The sequence below is a fragment of the Strix aluco genome, chromosome 1, assembly GCF_031877795.1.
Source record: "Strix aluco isolate bStrAlu1 chromosome 1, bStrAlu1.hap1, whole genome shotgun sequence".
Classification (NCBI taxonomy): Eukaryota; Metazoa; Chordata; class Aves; order Strigiformes; family Strigidae; genus Strix; species Strix aluco.
In genome coordinates, this window is record NC_133931.1 from 161,123,133 (window position 1) to 161,139,070 (window position 15,938).

General features: G+C 42.4%; 1 protein-coding gene across 2 annotated transcripts in view; it reads left to right on the forward strand.

The window, feature by feature from the left end:
• Positions 1–15,938, forward strand: part of EGFR (epidermal growth factor receptor) — a 167,077-nt gene that overhangs the window by 129,783 nt on the left and 21,356 nt on the right. For both annotated transcript variants that reach the window (XM_074842972.1, XM_074842980.1), the window contains exons 13-19: positions 258–390; positions 1,769–1,868; positions 3,765–3,922; positions 9,392–9,427; positions 10,669–10,810; positions 12,507–12,629; positions 13,875–13,973. In XM_074842972.1, the coding sequence (XP_074699073.1) occupies positions 258–390; positions 1,769–1,868; positions 3,765–3,922; positions 9,392–9,427; positions 10,669–10,810; positions 12,507–12,629; positions 13,875–13,973 (791 nt within the window). The remainder of the gene's footprint in view (positions 1–257; positions 391–1,768; positions 1,869–3,764; positions 3,923–9,391; positions 9,428–10,668; positions 10,811–12,506; positions 12,630–13,874; positions 13,974–15,938) is intronic.

The following is a 15,938-nucleotide window of genomic DNA, read 5'->3' on the forward strand; positions in this document are numbered from 1 at the left end:
GCTTTATTATATGGGTGTTAAGCTGTCACAGAGGAGCTCATTCTTATTTTGAAAGGCCAGAAGTGACTCTTAATTTCAGGCTTTGGGAATTAAGAGAAGCATGATTATTCCTCTTCCACACTGCCAGGGCCATTCACATCTGCCTTGGAACAGGTTGGAGAAACTGGCTGGTCAGAACTGAGTCCCTGGCAGTGCTATGTTTTCTTTCTCTCCTGCCTTGACATTCATGGCTTTTCTTGTCTCTCTTTCTCTCCCAGCTGCTGCCAGGCACGTTTGTGACCCCCTGTGCTCGGACGTGGGCTGCTGGGGCCCAGGACCCTTCCACTGCTTCTCCTGCAGGTTTTTTGATCGCCAAAAGGAGTGTGTGAAACAGTGCAACATCCTGCAAGGGTAAGGTGTCTGAGGGCTGCTTCAGGTTTTGGCAGTGATTTGGGGGTTTTGGTTTTTAAAATGTGTCGTAGCTAGAAAGAAAGCAAACAATAGGGTCTCTAGTTGCATGGGATTTCACTGGCTTTGCAGAAAATGTTGTGTGAACGAAGTAGCTATCTGAGGTGCTTCCCCTTCCCCATTCAGCATTGCTTAGGAGTTTGCTTTTGCCACGGTGACTACAAAGAAAACATCCCCTTAAGCCCACAAGAAATAAAGGAGCTTAAAGCCCCGGTGAAAATCCAAGCTATGCCTGTCATGTAAAACACATTGAGGAAGAGCCATTTGCAGTCACCAAGAGCTCGGTCGCCCCCAGAGCCAGGGCGTCACTGCTCAGTCGGCTTCCTTACGGCAAAGGGACTCGTATTGGCTCAAACGAGCGGCTCGCCCTTGCAATTTGTAAAGTTGCAGTCAAGGGAGAATGAACTTTCATCTGAAAAGCACTGGGAGCAGCAATTTCAGGCTGTTATTGCTTCAGCCTCCCTCAGGCCGAGCAAAACATATTGCTGCCTGTGTGTCAGGACCGCGGCTGGGTTTTTCAGTCAGTTCAACAGGTGATGTAGGCAGGAAAGGCATGTCTAGCACTGAAAATTACAAGGATTTTGTAACAAATCTTTCAAAGTTTGATGTTTAAAAATCATGAGTATTAAGCAAGTACTTGACAGGATGCTGATGCCCCTGATGTTTATATTTCTCTAGCAACTTGCAGTTCAGCAGCTGGATTTTTTGTAAGTGAACTCCCTCCAGCAGCTATTATGACCTGAAAGGCAGATCTGGGCATTTTTTGTGTCAAATGATGGGTAGATTTAATTTAATTAATAACACCATTACTTGAAGTGGAACAGCTTTATTGCTATTGAAACCATCTGTTCCCAACTTTCATATTTTAATGATTCATTGAGTGTTGTAGGGAGGGGATGAATTTAATTATCAGTGCATTGCTGTTTAACTTTCCTAATTATTATTTGGAGCCGTGGAATCAACTTGAACTATTTTTGCTGATCTCTTTGCATCACTACCATTTAAAAGCCTTTGGAAATCACTGTGAATATTCTGTGTCATTAGCTTAAAAAGGAAAGTAAACTAATTTGTAGTGTGCAATCTGGAGTGCCATGTGTTTCACCGTCAACCAAATTTCCCTTACTCTTACCTCCCTCCCCCTGGCTGCACTGAGCAAGTGCTACTGGTGTAGCCAGGAGAGTCCCCCTGTACCTCCTCCTGTCTCACTACCATCATCCCGATCTATTTAAACTGGAAAAGTCAGGAAAAGGAAAGTCTGCAAATTTATCACTCACTAATCAGCCTGGTTTTTATTTATTTATCTTTTTTGTTTGTTTTCCAGGGAGCCAAGAGAGTTTGAAAAAGACTCCAAGTGCCTCCCCTGCCACCCTGAGTGCCTGGTGCAAAACTCCACCGCGTACAACGCAACCTGCACTGGACCTGTAAGAGCAGATTCAGCTTAGCAAACTTGCATCTCTGACCGTGTATTAATACATATTTCCTGTGTTGAGATAATCCTGAGGTCTCATTTACCCTTCTCCAGGATGGAGTGGAGAAGGGGGCAATTAGAAGTCGAGATCTTGGGGCAGGGCAGCAAAAATGGGAGAGGGAGCCTCAGGGTGTTATTTTTCTTTTTTGTCACCCATCATAGGTGTAATCCACAGTCAGAGGGCATTGTAGGACCTTTCTTTTTTTGTGTCTTTTTACAGAAAAAAGAAAGAAAGTCTTACTTATGTATGTCACGATATGGTAATTTGGCAAACATTTCAGGAACATGTAGCTACTGAACTGCCAAGCTGGTGTGAACAAATTAAATTTCCTTATTCAGAGTGAAAAAAACTGTTTAAAATAGTGGATTAAAACAGTAGCTTTTTGCCTTTTTGAAAAAACATGATAAAATTGTTATGAAAACCAAATGTTTACTGAAAAATATGCAAGAAGTGTTTTTTACTTAAAACCATATTCCCTTCTCTAACTAGGTTATAGTAAATACCTATGTTAATGTTAAGGTAATTGCAGGTGTAAATTGTGTTCAAAGAAAGGCAATCAAAACAAAATAACTGGATTTTCAAATTTGTTTAAGTAGTCCAAATTCATACAAAAGCTCTTTCTACAAAAGTTAATACAGCGTAGTCTTGCTAGTCATACAGTCTTCCTCAATTTTGTTCTTTAATTTTGAGAATACTCTTTTGTGTTATGAAATGTTCAGTTTGGCAATGGTGCAAAATTGTTTCCTTTTAATCAGATCAAACTCATATCTTAATTGTGAAACTCTTAATTCTTCTTTTTTTTTTTTTTTTTGGTAATTGAAATCAAATCTCCTACTTCCATCACAGATCCTCCTCTGTGCTACTTAACCCAACTCTTTAAACACCTTTTGCCATCCCCTGCAGCCACTGAGTGTTCGACCCTTGCCAATCATCACTCTGAAGAGTCACTGCTCAGTAATGTGAAACATTTCCATCCTCTCTTCTAGCTTAGACCACCATGGCCTCAGGGATGTTATCAACATTATAAGCTTCTTCAGGCAGTGACCACCCCCTTGTTCCATATTTGCCCAGCATCTAGTAATCAGTCTATTATAGTGGCCCTTGGACATTACAGTAATTAAAATAATCTTCATGTAAATATATATACTGTAGTCCCACTGAAACCAGCACTGTGGATCTGGTCTGTTTTTTCTCCGTAGTAGCATTTGACGCAGAGTTTCTGGTTCCTCTGCTTTAAAATATTTAGGGCATTCCTGGTGCTGTTACAGTCTGAATAAAAACAGTTCTGCCAAAAATGGCCAAAGGCAATGCCTTTAAACACAAACTAAGTGCTTTTCAAAGTAAAAAAAAAAATGCATGGACTCCTTGGGTTGCCTCCATTATCCCCTGCTTCTCCCTAACAGAGGAAAGAACCCCTGCTGAGAAACCAGGAAAATAATGATTTAAGGCCAGTACTTCAGGGAGGTGTCAGCAGGTGGTTTTAAATCGGGGGATGGTAGATTGCACCAGGCAACAGCCTGGCCCTCTGCTTTTCAGCTTGCCCCTTATCAAGGTGTCATTAAATTATTCCCCATTTTAAATGAAAAATGCAAGTTTTCCAACCAGGCGGAAGGCAGGGGGGAAAAAGCAGCAATGCTGAAACTCAAGAAAATATTAGCTTTAAACATCAGGCACTACCTTTTGTACCATCCATCCTGCAAGAGCAAATACTTGCAAGCATATCAGGTAGCAGAAAACCAGATGATGCTGAAAACTTCCAGCAGTGGAAGGCATTTAGATTTTTCTTCTGAATTTCCTCCTGAATAGGTTGATGTAAGGACATTATAAACAAGCTGTTTCTCTTTGCAGGGCCCCGACAATTGTGTGAAGTGTGCCCATTTTATAGACGGCCCCCACTGTGTGAAATCCTGCCCAGCCGGGGTGCTGGGTGAGAATGACACCCTCGTCTGGAAATATGCTGACGGGAATGCTGTTTGCCAGCTCTGCCATCCAAACTGTACCCGGGGGTGAGTAAAACCTTGGGCTGAATGGGGATGGGGGAAAAAGAAATAGGAAAACAGCTCATCTCAAGCTCTTTCTCTTCCTGATGGGATGGTCCCATTTTAAACCACCAAGAAGAAAAATTAGCAGGGGGCAAGAGAGGTCAGGAGTACCCAGGTAATGTAAGCAGAGCACGGCAGACTTCATAAATAGGAGAAGTTCAGTGGCACTTCTTTACACAGAAGGAAAAAAAAAAAAAAAAAAAAGAAAATGTTTTAGGGGATTTGAAACAGGTTTGTTTGTTGATTTAAATAGGAAACTTCCTGGAATTTTACAGAACTCACCCACTAGGGATGCACTTTTTTTACCACCTGGCTGGGTGCTGGGTCCTCTGGTTTTGGGAGGACCGTCAGTGACATCTGGTGGATGCTGGGCTCCCAGGCCCCATGTTTTCTCTGAACCTTTAATTTTTTAGGAGGGAAATCCCAGTGGGGTACCACAGCGATTTACTTTTTTTCCTTCTTTCCATAATGCTAGCACTTGGTCTGAGTTTAAAGCCTTCCTTGCCTCCTGAGTGTGGCTTTATTAATGGGCATCACAGTAAACCAAACCTGTATAAACCATTTATGTCCTCATTTGGGGGCATGCTTAAACTGCCACCAGGAACTAGCTGTGAATCGAACTGTATTTAACCTACATGACAATAAGTTACAGTTGTTTCCTCTCCTGGTTTCAGACCTGCAAAGGACACACGATGCACAGTAAAAGGTTTTAAGGTTTGAGACTTCACTGTTGGACCGTGATGCTTTCAGAGCGAAAAAACAGTCCACGTTTGGTTTCTTTTCCTTCACAGGCACCTGCCCTGTACCCTGCAGGTCTGTCTGATCCAGAATCCTTCAGTGATATAAAGTTGTTGTTTCTTGTCAACAACAAGAAACTGCCTGAAAGAGAGAAGCTATAACATATTCAGACCAACCATCATCCCATTGTATATTAGCTAATTGAACTGCCAGGTCATTAAAGAGCAGAGTGCCCAGGCCTCCACGTTCATGGAGAAAAGAAGGTGAAGAGTTAAACCAGCAAGTAATAGCCCTTCCTAGTGCTCATAGTGAATTCAGTGCTCTGGTTTTCAGATGTAGCTGTAACAGCCATATGGGTTTGCCGTGATTTACAGCGATGCCCCCAGTGTTTGTTACAGTCTCAGGCAAGGCTTATCAGGGCTTCTCATCACATGCCTGAGAACAAGTGATCTTAGTTGAAAATGCATCTTAATAACTTTGCTCTTTACTAAGGACCTCAATAGTCCCCACCAGTACAAACTGGCCACGGTGATCCAATATCCTTCTTCTAACTGGCCACATGGAAATGTGGCTGATTACTGGAGCAGCGTAATGAGTAACCACATCTGAACAAGGTTTTCCATTGTGCGGCCTCGGTAGCGAGATCAAACACTAGACTCAAACGCAAACTTGGAGAACGTCATCTGCCAGACGTGGATGTACCAATGAGCTGTGCAGTGGCTCTTTGTGCACAACCAAGTCCCCAGAGCAGACTTCACCAGAAGAGTCAGGGGTACCCAGCATATGGCTCAGTGTATTTGGCCCTGTGTTATTAAGGCAGAACATAAAAAGTAGTATCAATTTCATCTCTTACATGAAAGAACTGGGCTAAGTTTGCTACAGTTATATTGTGGACATGCTCAATGGCTCTGTTCAAGTTGCTGCCCAAATGAGGCAGAAGAAAATAGGCTGTATCCCTGAAGGGCTCAAGAGAGCTAGAAAAAAGTAGTGTTACTGTTTTTCCTTTACAGATGGGACATCTAAGGCCAATGGCATTGATGGGTAGGGAGCCAGTGTCAGAGGCATAATCCAGGAACGAGCAGTCTGGCACAGCATTGTCCCCATGAAGTCAATCAATCAGTAATGCCACTTACTTCTCTTCATGCCTTTCCCTCGTGCTGCAGGAATGGGATCTGCTTAGCAGTGGGTGGAAAACATCTGTCTCGCAAAGTTTTTGCATCCTTAGAAACCACAGTCTCAGCAATTTCTGCATGACAAGAAACAACTTTATTTCTGTCCCTGTCCAATTTCACGGCTAGAGCCCACAAAATCTTATCAGCATGATTAAGTGTGCTGACTTCAGTAGTCGTGCAAGTAAAGGTTTCCAGGATCTGGCTCTATTTTCTGTATTTGAAGAAGCTGAAAGTGAAGAGAACTTCTCTTCCCGGCTGAGCTTTGTCATGAACTTTGTTTTTTTACCTTAGGTGTGCTTCCTAGTAGTAGTACATCACTTCGTTTGTATCGCCATGAAGAATCCCATCTAGTCTCCTTTTCTTTGTTGAGTTGGTTTTTCAGCCTTCATTAGAAAACAGAATAGAGGAAGGTTTCTCCTGCTCAGCCCAAAAGACCCCTTCTCTCCCGTTTCTTCTGTAATCTCTTGGGGATTTTGTACACAAGCTTCCTTTAGCTCTGCCTCTAGTACAGCTGAGAAAATACGCTCCGATAAAGAGAGCAACATCCTAAAAGCCCTGGAATCACTCCATTTATACCTCCAGCAACTAATGATATACACCAGCTTAATTAATCCGCTCAATATTGAAGAATTTGGTTTTCCCTTGCCACTCTTCCAGAGTACAGGAATTAAACTCAGCCACAGCCAGTGGGGTGGAAGAGCAAGGAGGAGAGAAGCCACGACTGTAGTTAATAGCGCTGTCTGACACATCCTGCCTCTGCAGTTGCTACCAACACTAACTGTCTCACCAGTCTTCATTTTAAATGCCAGGGGATTTGGGGGGGTGTGGGGGTGTGGGGTGAGAAAGTGGCCAGGGGGTGCGAGAAGGAATGTTGTAGCACACAGCACAGATGTGATGCCTTTGTCACACTCTGAAGGTTACTGAGAAAAAAAAGGGTAGAGGAAAGTTCTTGTAAGGCTTTAAAAAGCCCAGTGGTTTTCCATTTCTTTTATGACTGTGAAGTAACTTAGGCTGTTATAGTGTGAGTCCCCTCTGAAAGACCATAAATCACAGCAACCTGGCTGTATTACATCAAATTAGGAACTATGGGTCGAGGAGAAAGTTGTTAAAATCTTGATGGATTTGGGAGATAAATAGCTGTGTCTGCACTGGGACAAATAATATTTACGTAGACAGATGAAATGCTGAGCTCAGGATGCAGTAGTTTTCAGGGACTGTACACAGCACTAATTTTCCAATAAGTAGAGAAATATTTCAGAGACTACAACTGCTGCTAGATTCCATCTGACATATCCATAACATCTTGAGGCAGTTCATAACACAAGGTCACATTTCTCATTTTGGTTTCTGTAAGCAGAAGAAAAACGATTCAGGGATGGAAAAAGTGATTGTTTAGATTCCATAAAACCTGGATTACTTATGTTGGGTGTCATCATAAAATTCCACATTAAGAAAGATGGTTATATTTAGTCCTGGATGGATATTTGTCATAGGCTTTGTTTCTTCTTTGACTTGTGAAATGAATCAGAAAATCACGTGAGATTTGAAAAGTACAAGGTGATCTGTCATTTTCTTCTTCCTTTACTTTATCCCACCAGACTTGATATTGAGGGATTTGCGTGGGAAATAATTTTAAAAAAGAAGGGAACAGATGAAAATCTACACTTTTCTTGCTTCTACTTTCTGGGGTGGGAAAATAATTGGTTGGCCATTCCTCAGACTGTAGATACTATCCTCTCAGCCAGTTTTTTTGCTGTTAAGATGCGCATGGAGGACTTGCCATCATAAAGTAGCATGGCAAATCAGAATTTTTAGGAAGAGATAATTTGAGGGACCACAGTCACATTCTGAAATAAAGTGAGGTCTTTTAATTTCACATCCTTATCAGGAGAAGCTGCACATGCTTTGTTGCATTAGCATGTAAAAATTCGTATCTGGGTGGTAAAACATGATGGGATGAGGTCTTGGGTGCTAGATGAGTTTTCTGTTGAGCACCCAAAGGGAGAAGCCCAGTGCAAAGCGAGATACGTCTCCTGTGACCGTAAGCAAGCTGGTGGTTCTGCTGTGCACGTGCATCCTCTCTGTGCTTAGTTACACATCTGAGCAAACAAATCAAGCTGTAGGCAGACAGGGAACGCTAACAAAGCTGGGCGCCCGAGATCCGGGAACTGGTATGCACAGCACTTCCAGCATGTCCAGGACACCAGGATGCACATTCTTGCATGGGAGCCCAGTGAACTCACAAGACCTTCCAGATGCTGGGTCTTGGAGCACTGTGTTGGCCCAGAAACAAGGCAAATACACAAGGGAAGATCAGAGTAACAAAAACAAACAAACAAAAAAACACAATAAAATGAGTAGTTTCTTTACCTCTTCCTCCCTCAGACCTAGATCAAGTTATGAGATAAGATCTGCAACTCCACCTGCCATTTTGAATTTTTTATGGTTCCTCCTCTCAGTGAGAGGGAATTCAGAGCAGTTTTCCTGGCACAGGCTCCCTCCTTACCCCCTACTTGACCTCCTCTGGAGTTGTTTTGGGATGATCCATTTTCTTTGAGTCAGCGCAGGGAGCGGATACCACAAACTGGACTTTTCTCCTTGCTGTGCTCTGTTTTTCAGGGGTGATGTAACCCTCTCTGTAATGCTCTCCTTCCTCAGTAGACACCACAAAGACCACAATTCCCATGAAGCACATACATCTTGTAGCCCAGCAGCACTTAGGGAATGCACGGTGCCTCTCACGCCCGTTAGACCATCAAGTGAATGCAGTCACTGTGTTTTCATCTGTGTTGTTTTTTGCATTGGACTGCCAAAATTAATTTCAGGCATTTCAAACTCAAATGAAGGGTGAATGACTTGCTAGTAGAGTTTCTGGCTCTCTGGATAACTGTCGTACCTGTTTACGTTACCGGTAACATAAGACTTTACATTCTGAGAGAAAAATATCATGGACACATACCAACAGACTATAGCTGAAGGGGGTTCTGTCAAATCCTGTTTTTTGATGGGAGCGTGTATCTGCTACCCATGTTTTCCATTGCAATAGAAAGTCTGGAAATTGGAATCTTTTACTTATCAGGAAGCAAGGATTATGCAGGAGGGTCTGCAGTGACACATTTCCAAGTGGCTTTCTGCCCTTATGCAGGGCAGAGGCTTCTTCTGTCCTCCATGGTCAGCCCTGAGCTTTTGCACTAACACAGATGTCCACACAGAGCCAGAGAATCCAGGTCCATTTGAATTTTGTGTATCTATGTCCTCCCCCCATTCTACCACATGATAGAAAGTTGTTTTAAAATATTCTTTAAACTGAGTCTGCATCATACCTATGCCTCTAGAAAAAAGATTTTGGAGCAAGGACATTGACTGATATTTAATAGAGTGTATGACTATTATAAATTCCTTTGTTAATACTTGGACTGCTCTGAAACACAACCTTTTCAATCAGTAGCACTCTTCTTACTTGGAATTATAGAAGTATGTATGCCAGAGCTAATATGTTTGTAATGTTCATTTGTTTTTACAGGTGCAAAGGGCCAGGTCTTGAAGGTTGTCCAAATGGGTGAGTACTTCATCTGCTACAATTAACAACAGAACTAGAAAGAATGCATCTGTGTTTATATTTCCACCCTGGACACTGCAAGGCTGAGACTAAAGTTTAAGTCTTCAGCTCTGTACAGGAAAGTGACAGATTAGAGCGGACTCCAACCTATAAAAATTGTTTCAAGAAGTGAGAAATATTCTTACTGGAACAAGACTCTGAAACTTTGTTCTGCTTAGCTTGTCTGTCGAGGTAAGACTTGGAGTCTGTTACTGGAGAACAAAAGGAAGAGCTGGGAAAAGAAAAGTTTAAGGACTAGTGGCAGAGAGAGATGTTTAGGATTGATATGGTTACCTGAATCACAGGGGGATCATCTCAGAGACCCAGGGGGTCTTTTCATCCCTATGATCTGTACATCTTCAACCGCTCTGTGCACAGATGGACATTCATTCTTCACACTAGATCTTACATTGCACTGTTTGGCCTCGTGCTTCCCTGTCTAAGAGAGAGGGATTTAGTTTCTGGCCACAAAGTCGTGTTACGGCAAGACAAATTCAGCCTAGAAGTACTGTTAAAAAGTGGCTCTATTTAATAGTAATCCCTGGGGCAACTTAGAAAGAGCTGTGATGGATCTCCAAGTACAGACTGAAAAACAACCTTGGAAAACCGGTTTTTCTTTTCAACTTAAATTTGAGATGACCCAGGCTCTAATAAAGAGGCAGCATTCTGTACATACAGTGTGGATCGTTCACACGTTACCTGGCCTCAGACATTTGTACTTGGGGAGAAGGGCTGATGATCTGAAGTTCATTGTGACCCTTACATCATGGCCTCCCCAATAATGGTGAGATGTCAGCTTCATTGCTGGTATTATGCCTTCTTGATATCGCCTTCTCTCCGTGTGCTTCGTGTATCTGATCACATGCAGGCTGCCCGTGGCTGGCATGTGTGGGCATCACAGATTTGATGCTCATGTGCTTGGTGGGCTTGTGAGAGGGAGGAGAAACCTCCTTGCTTAAGCTATGAGGATCAGCTCCAATTGCAATTTTGAGAGAAGAGTGAAGACTTTGAGCAGGTTACTAGACGGGGAACTTAAAAATACAGATGCCCAAGATATTTGAAATGTCAGATAGGCTCAAGTGGATGTCCAGAGGGTGTGTTTGATCATAACCTAAGGTTTCATGCAACCTCTGTAGGTTTTTTTTAAAAATCTTACACCTAAGCATTTTTTTTCTCTTTCTGCATCCCCTCCTGTCTTGCAGCTCCAAAATCCCGTCTATCGCAGCTGGTGTTGTCGGAGGTCTCCTGTGCCTGGTGGTGGTCGGCTTGGGCATCGGCCTTTACTTGCGGAGGCGCCACATCGTCAGAAAGCGGACCCTGCGCCGGCTGCTGCAGGAGAGGGAGGTGAGCGCCGCGGGCACAGCTGCAACACCGGCTGCTTTATTTGGGGCAACAGGAGCCAGCCTCCTCATACCAGAGAATTACAGCACCATGCATCTGCCTCGTAACTCAACAAGCCCTTGGGTTGGCAAACACGGCGTCTGCCGTGCTAGTCTGGAAAGAGGCATTGTGCACAGCACCTTCTTACTTAATCTCAAGTGTGATTCCTCTGGATATAATTTTCAAAAGCTTTAGGGGATTTAGATGTCTAAATCCCAATGAAAATCATTGAGCTTGTCTACTCAGAAAAAATTGCACCTTTAGGGTGAGGTGCAATGTGCTTGCTGATCCATACCACCTTGCTGTGTAGACACTCAGCCTTGAATTGTTTCTCCCTCCAGACGAGCCTTGAGGCTGCTGTGGCAACTCAGGGCACTTTTGAAAATTCTACCCCCTTGATCAGGCATATGTCTGATCCTGCAGAAAAAAATGAGAGAGAAAGGAGAAGAGGGAAAGGAATTGAGGAAGTGTTTTTGTCTTGTCTTTGGTTTGTTTTTAGCACAAAAACCCCACAAAGCCATCAAAGGGAATGGTTCACCCTGCTGGGCATGAACAAGGTTTCTACATTGCTTTTTGTTTTCTGCATGGTTTCGTGTGCATTACAGCATCACCCTCTGGGTACCTCACATACGAAATAGCAAAATGCATTATCCTGGATTGAAGCCGCTCTTTTATGATTAGCCCCCTTCTCTTTCTAGTCCAATCCTAGTAAATAATTATCAAACTTTATTTAGCATTCTGCTAAAAGCCCAGTTGCAGATTCCTTCTGTTCTCACTGGCTTTGCAGAGTCAGCTGTAAAATCCTTAAAAAAAAAAAGCTGTCCTGCTTTTTAATGCACTACCTAACAATATTTTACATACCACTGTATTCTACAGTTGTGATATTAGAGTTTGGTTTGTGCTCGGCTCATGTTGACTCCTCAAAATGAGAAATTTTCATCACAACAGAAAGGTTGCTGGCCTGCTAAAATCAGATTGTATCTAGCTAAGTACAGTTTTATTCAAAGAAAAGGAAAAAGAAAAAGCACTAAGAGAAAAAGCTGACTTACGCATCAAAGGAGGGTGTAACTGTTTGGAGGGTGTAACTGCTGTTTGAAATAAGGCTTGGATCAAATTTTGAAAACATTGATAGTCAATTCAACATCTTTTTTATTGAGAAAAGACTCATTCTTGGAGTTTCTATTGCTGCTTGTAACCCCTGGAGTCTGGGGGAGCCACTGGTACCATGGGAATTTCGTCCAGTTAAACAAGAGCAGACCTGAAAGGTTGCAGGTGATTCTTGCCCATTATTTAAAACATGTCTATAATTTATTTGCAAGTTCAAAAAAAATAATCTTCTTTAGGATCTGTGGTAATTACATTGTTCTTCATGCCATGTGTTTTAAGGCTTTGAAGTCAAAGCCTTCATTTGAACGGTAGTATTCCTTCATTCTCCTTCAAAATGGCAGTCGCCACCCTGCAATTGATTTTACCTCTGAAATTTGGAGCGACTTTAGATGCTTACTGCTGCAAATCAGAGTGGAGCTGTCCTCCCGTAAACTTCACGTGGAATAAAAAGTTCATTATTTTAAAGGAAGGATTTATTTGCTTCCCTAAAGCGTGCTGCTTGCTGTCCTCCTAGACCGTATATCCTTCTAACATCTTCTTCTTTCTGCACCAGCTTGTCGAACCACTGACACCCAGCGGGGAGGCACCAAACCAGGCTCATCTGAGAATTTTAAAGGAAACAGAATTTAAAAAGGTCAAAGTTTTAGGCTCTGGAGCTTTTGGCACTGTTTATAAGGTAAGATCACCATGTTTCTCTTCCCTTTTCATCTTGCTCCTTCATGCAGAAGCCACCCAGACAAAGCATGAACTGGGAGCTGCAGTCATTTCTTCTTAAAACTATATTTTATAGCACGTATGTATTGAATGGTGGAGAGATGACTCAATCATCATTAGTTGAGTTATGAATCAGGTTACATGAGAAGTTTTACATAAGATGTTGCCAAAGTCATACTTCTGAACCTGGAGGAGAAAGATCTCAACTTAAAAAGTACCATAGCCAAATATACCCTGTTGTGAATATTAGGGAAAAAAGAACTTCACTTTGGTCAGCTCAATGCTAAGCCATTTTTCTGTGTGGTCCAGGGTCTTGTTGTTATAGTTGTCAATCACTCTTTCATTAGAACTGACTCAGATGAGTGAAAGTGTCTACACAGTTGTGTAGGTCCACAAGGTATTTTTTCTCTTGGTGTTTGCTTATCCTCTGTGTTTCTTCTTCACCAAGTTCCATTTTTCTGTGCTACTCCTTTTATTCAGGATATGTATTTCAGGATTTGCCAGTAGTACTGAAACATAAACTGTAGATTCATATTTCATATATCTCTTTATAAAGCTTTATATTCTGAAGCAGGCTTTCAGCTATAGCTAGGAACTTCAGGGACACAAATCCCATTGACCTCTGCAAATGTGCAGCTACACTGCTGGGTACTTCAGCAGAGTGTCCTCGCAGTGCCATGCCATTCACCTGCCACCTGAATGGCCTCCTGACACTATAGATGTAGAGCACCGAACCAGTTGGATATAAACCCACCTGCCACTGCATACGTTTAGGACTGGATTATTTCTACAGTATAGATGCCATCTTGTTTTCATGAGAAAATGACAGTTCTTTTCATCTCATGATTTATAAATTGGAAATGGCAAGGTTTTGTACATGCGGTTGCTGTGATGCACTAATTAATTAGATTTCCATCCGCAAAAGTTGCTCTTTATGCACCTCTTGGGCTATTTATACAGAGATGGTAATGAATGTGTTTTTTTCAAAAAAATAAGGTAGAGGTGACTGAAAGAGAAATACCACTCACTCCATTAACAGGATTTTGTTAACTCCCACGGGACTCATTTTTTGCATATTTTTGTTGTCTGACATGTCTTCCCATTGCTCAGAATATTTAAGTCTACTCAGATGTAAAATTATACGTGATTGTGAGAATTAACCTGTCAGATATGAGACAGAGTAACTTTTTGTACTTCTTTTTGGTAGGGACTTTGGATCCCAGAAGGGGAGAAGGTTAAAATTCCTGTTGCTATTAAAGAGTTGAGAGAGGCTACATCACCAAAAGCCAACAAGGAAATACTTGATGTAAGTTTCCATGTTTGTTTTGTCAAATTGTCAGTGGTCTGTGGATTTTCCTCTGTAACAGCTAAAGGGATTACAGGATTTTGGGTGAGAAGAAATATTTTACACCCCAAACGGCATTCTCTATCTAGAAGTACTGGGCTCTGCAGCCCAGTCTGTGAAGTGCTTTTGTGTCTCCTATGAACATGTTGCTCACAGTCCAAATACTGATGTTATACTTGTGGGGTAGCACCTAAGGAGAGGTCAGGACCATACATTTACAGCTAATTCTGTTTTCTTTATTCTGACATTTCAGGACTTAAATTGTGGCATTCATTGTCATTATGGCAGTAGAACTAAAAAACCATTAACAACATATTTAATGAATTTTGAATCCTGACATTGCAGATTGTCATAAGCTAGTTGCTTGGTTACATAGGATTAAATTAACTGTAAATCCAAAAGAAAAAAAATATCCCAGCTGTCTGATTTCTTTGCCATGAAAAGCAAGAATTTATCTCGCTTCCTGAAAGAGGCATGGGAATTTTATCCTCTTGCTTGGATATAGCTCATCACTTCAGAAAATGGGGAAAAAGGCTATGGGACACTGATCCAGGAGTTTATAAATGTGTGAGTTTACAAGGAGTGAGCCAGAGTCCTAAATACAAAGCTCCTTGAACTTGGAATAGCTAAAAATCTGAACTCTGACGCTAGATCTGAAGCCATACAACATAAAGCACCAAGGATATATATTTATATATGAGGAAAGGAAAATGTTGAGTGCAGAGAGGAGCACTCAGATGTTCAGTATACATTAATTTCATCTTTCCTGTGCTGTGGTTCAGTCCCCAGTGACAAGAAATGCTTTGCGTGTGTGTGTGTGCCCACTGTTCAGCCCTTCAAGCCCCAAGCTGGAGCCTGATGGGTCACTCTGGAGCACTGGTCAGCCCAAGGACTCTGCCCCAGGGACTCCCCAAGCAACACAATGTATTTGGTACAGATGAAGTCTTTAAGCTTCTCCTTGCTAGACCCACACGAGTGTGCCTCTAGAAAGCATAGGTTGGAAGCCAGGATTTGGCAGGGGCTCATCTATCGAGTACTTGCTTGCAGGGACAGGGCACACGTCCCTGGTACCTCCCAAATGGACCTGTAAAGTGCAGGTCCACAGCTTGGGACAGCCTGTTTGCGTGGAAGTGGTGGCCCTTCAGCCATGGGGAAAACTGTGGGGTTTTTTTATTTTAGTAGGAACTGAACCACTTTAGCAGGAAATTTGTTTTTAAAAAAAAAAAAAAAATCCAGCTTTGGACAGCAAATGACACCTCAGGTAGGAAGACTCATCTCAGATGGTTCAAACTGGCAAAGATCTTGACAAAAGTGAGAAGTGTCAGGATTAATGGCTGTGAACAAACCTACCTGTGCTACTGATGATAACACACACTGCATTTTTCCAATGACCCTGAATAAGCAGTTTTATTCCAACACATTACTTCATGAGATCATGTGTTATGTACCATATGATTTGATATGTGTATTGCAGCAACGCAGAAGAATAGGTGGTCCATCTCAGAATCCACACACAAAGCAATACCCATCCTGATGTTAGTTTAATTAGACTCCAGGCCAGTCTCAGCCCTTCCCCAGGTCCCCAACCCCTGTCCCCTGGTCCCTGTGCCTGGCCTGCCTGTGGGCAGACTGTGGTCCCTCCCTTCGCTGGGGTTCCCTGCATTGAGGAGCTGGCAAAGATGCTGCTCAGCTGCCTGCCCTTAGCTCTGCCCCTCATTTCCCTCTTCACAGTGATAAGGAACATAACACAGTCTTCACAAAGGATGCTTTGGACTTAACTGCATTAAATCCCTGTATGCTGCCTTCAGCAGATCGAGATAGTCACACCACGGGGCAGGGGCAGTAGATGCAGAGACTGTGTGCTCTTCAGTGATATCAAAGTACTCTCTGTTTTCAAAGAGGTTTCTGTAACATATTCCCCACATT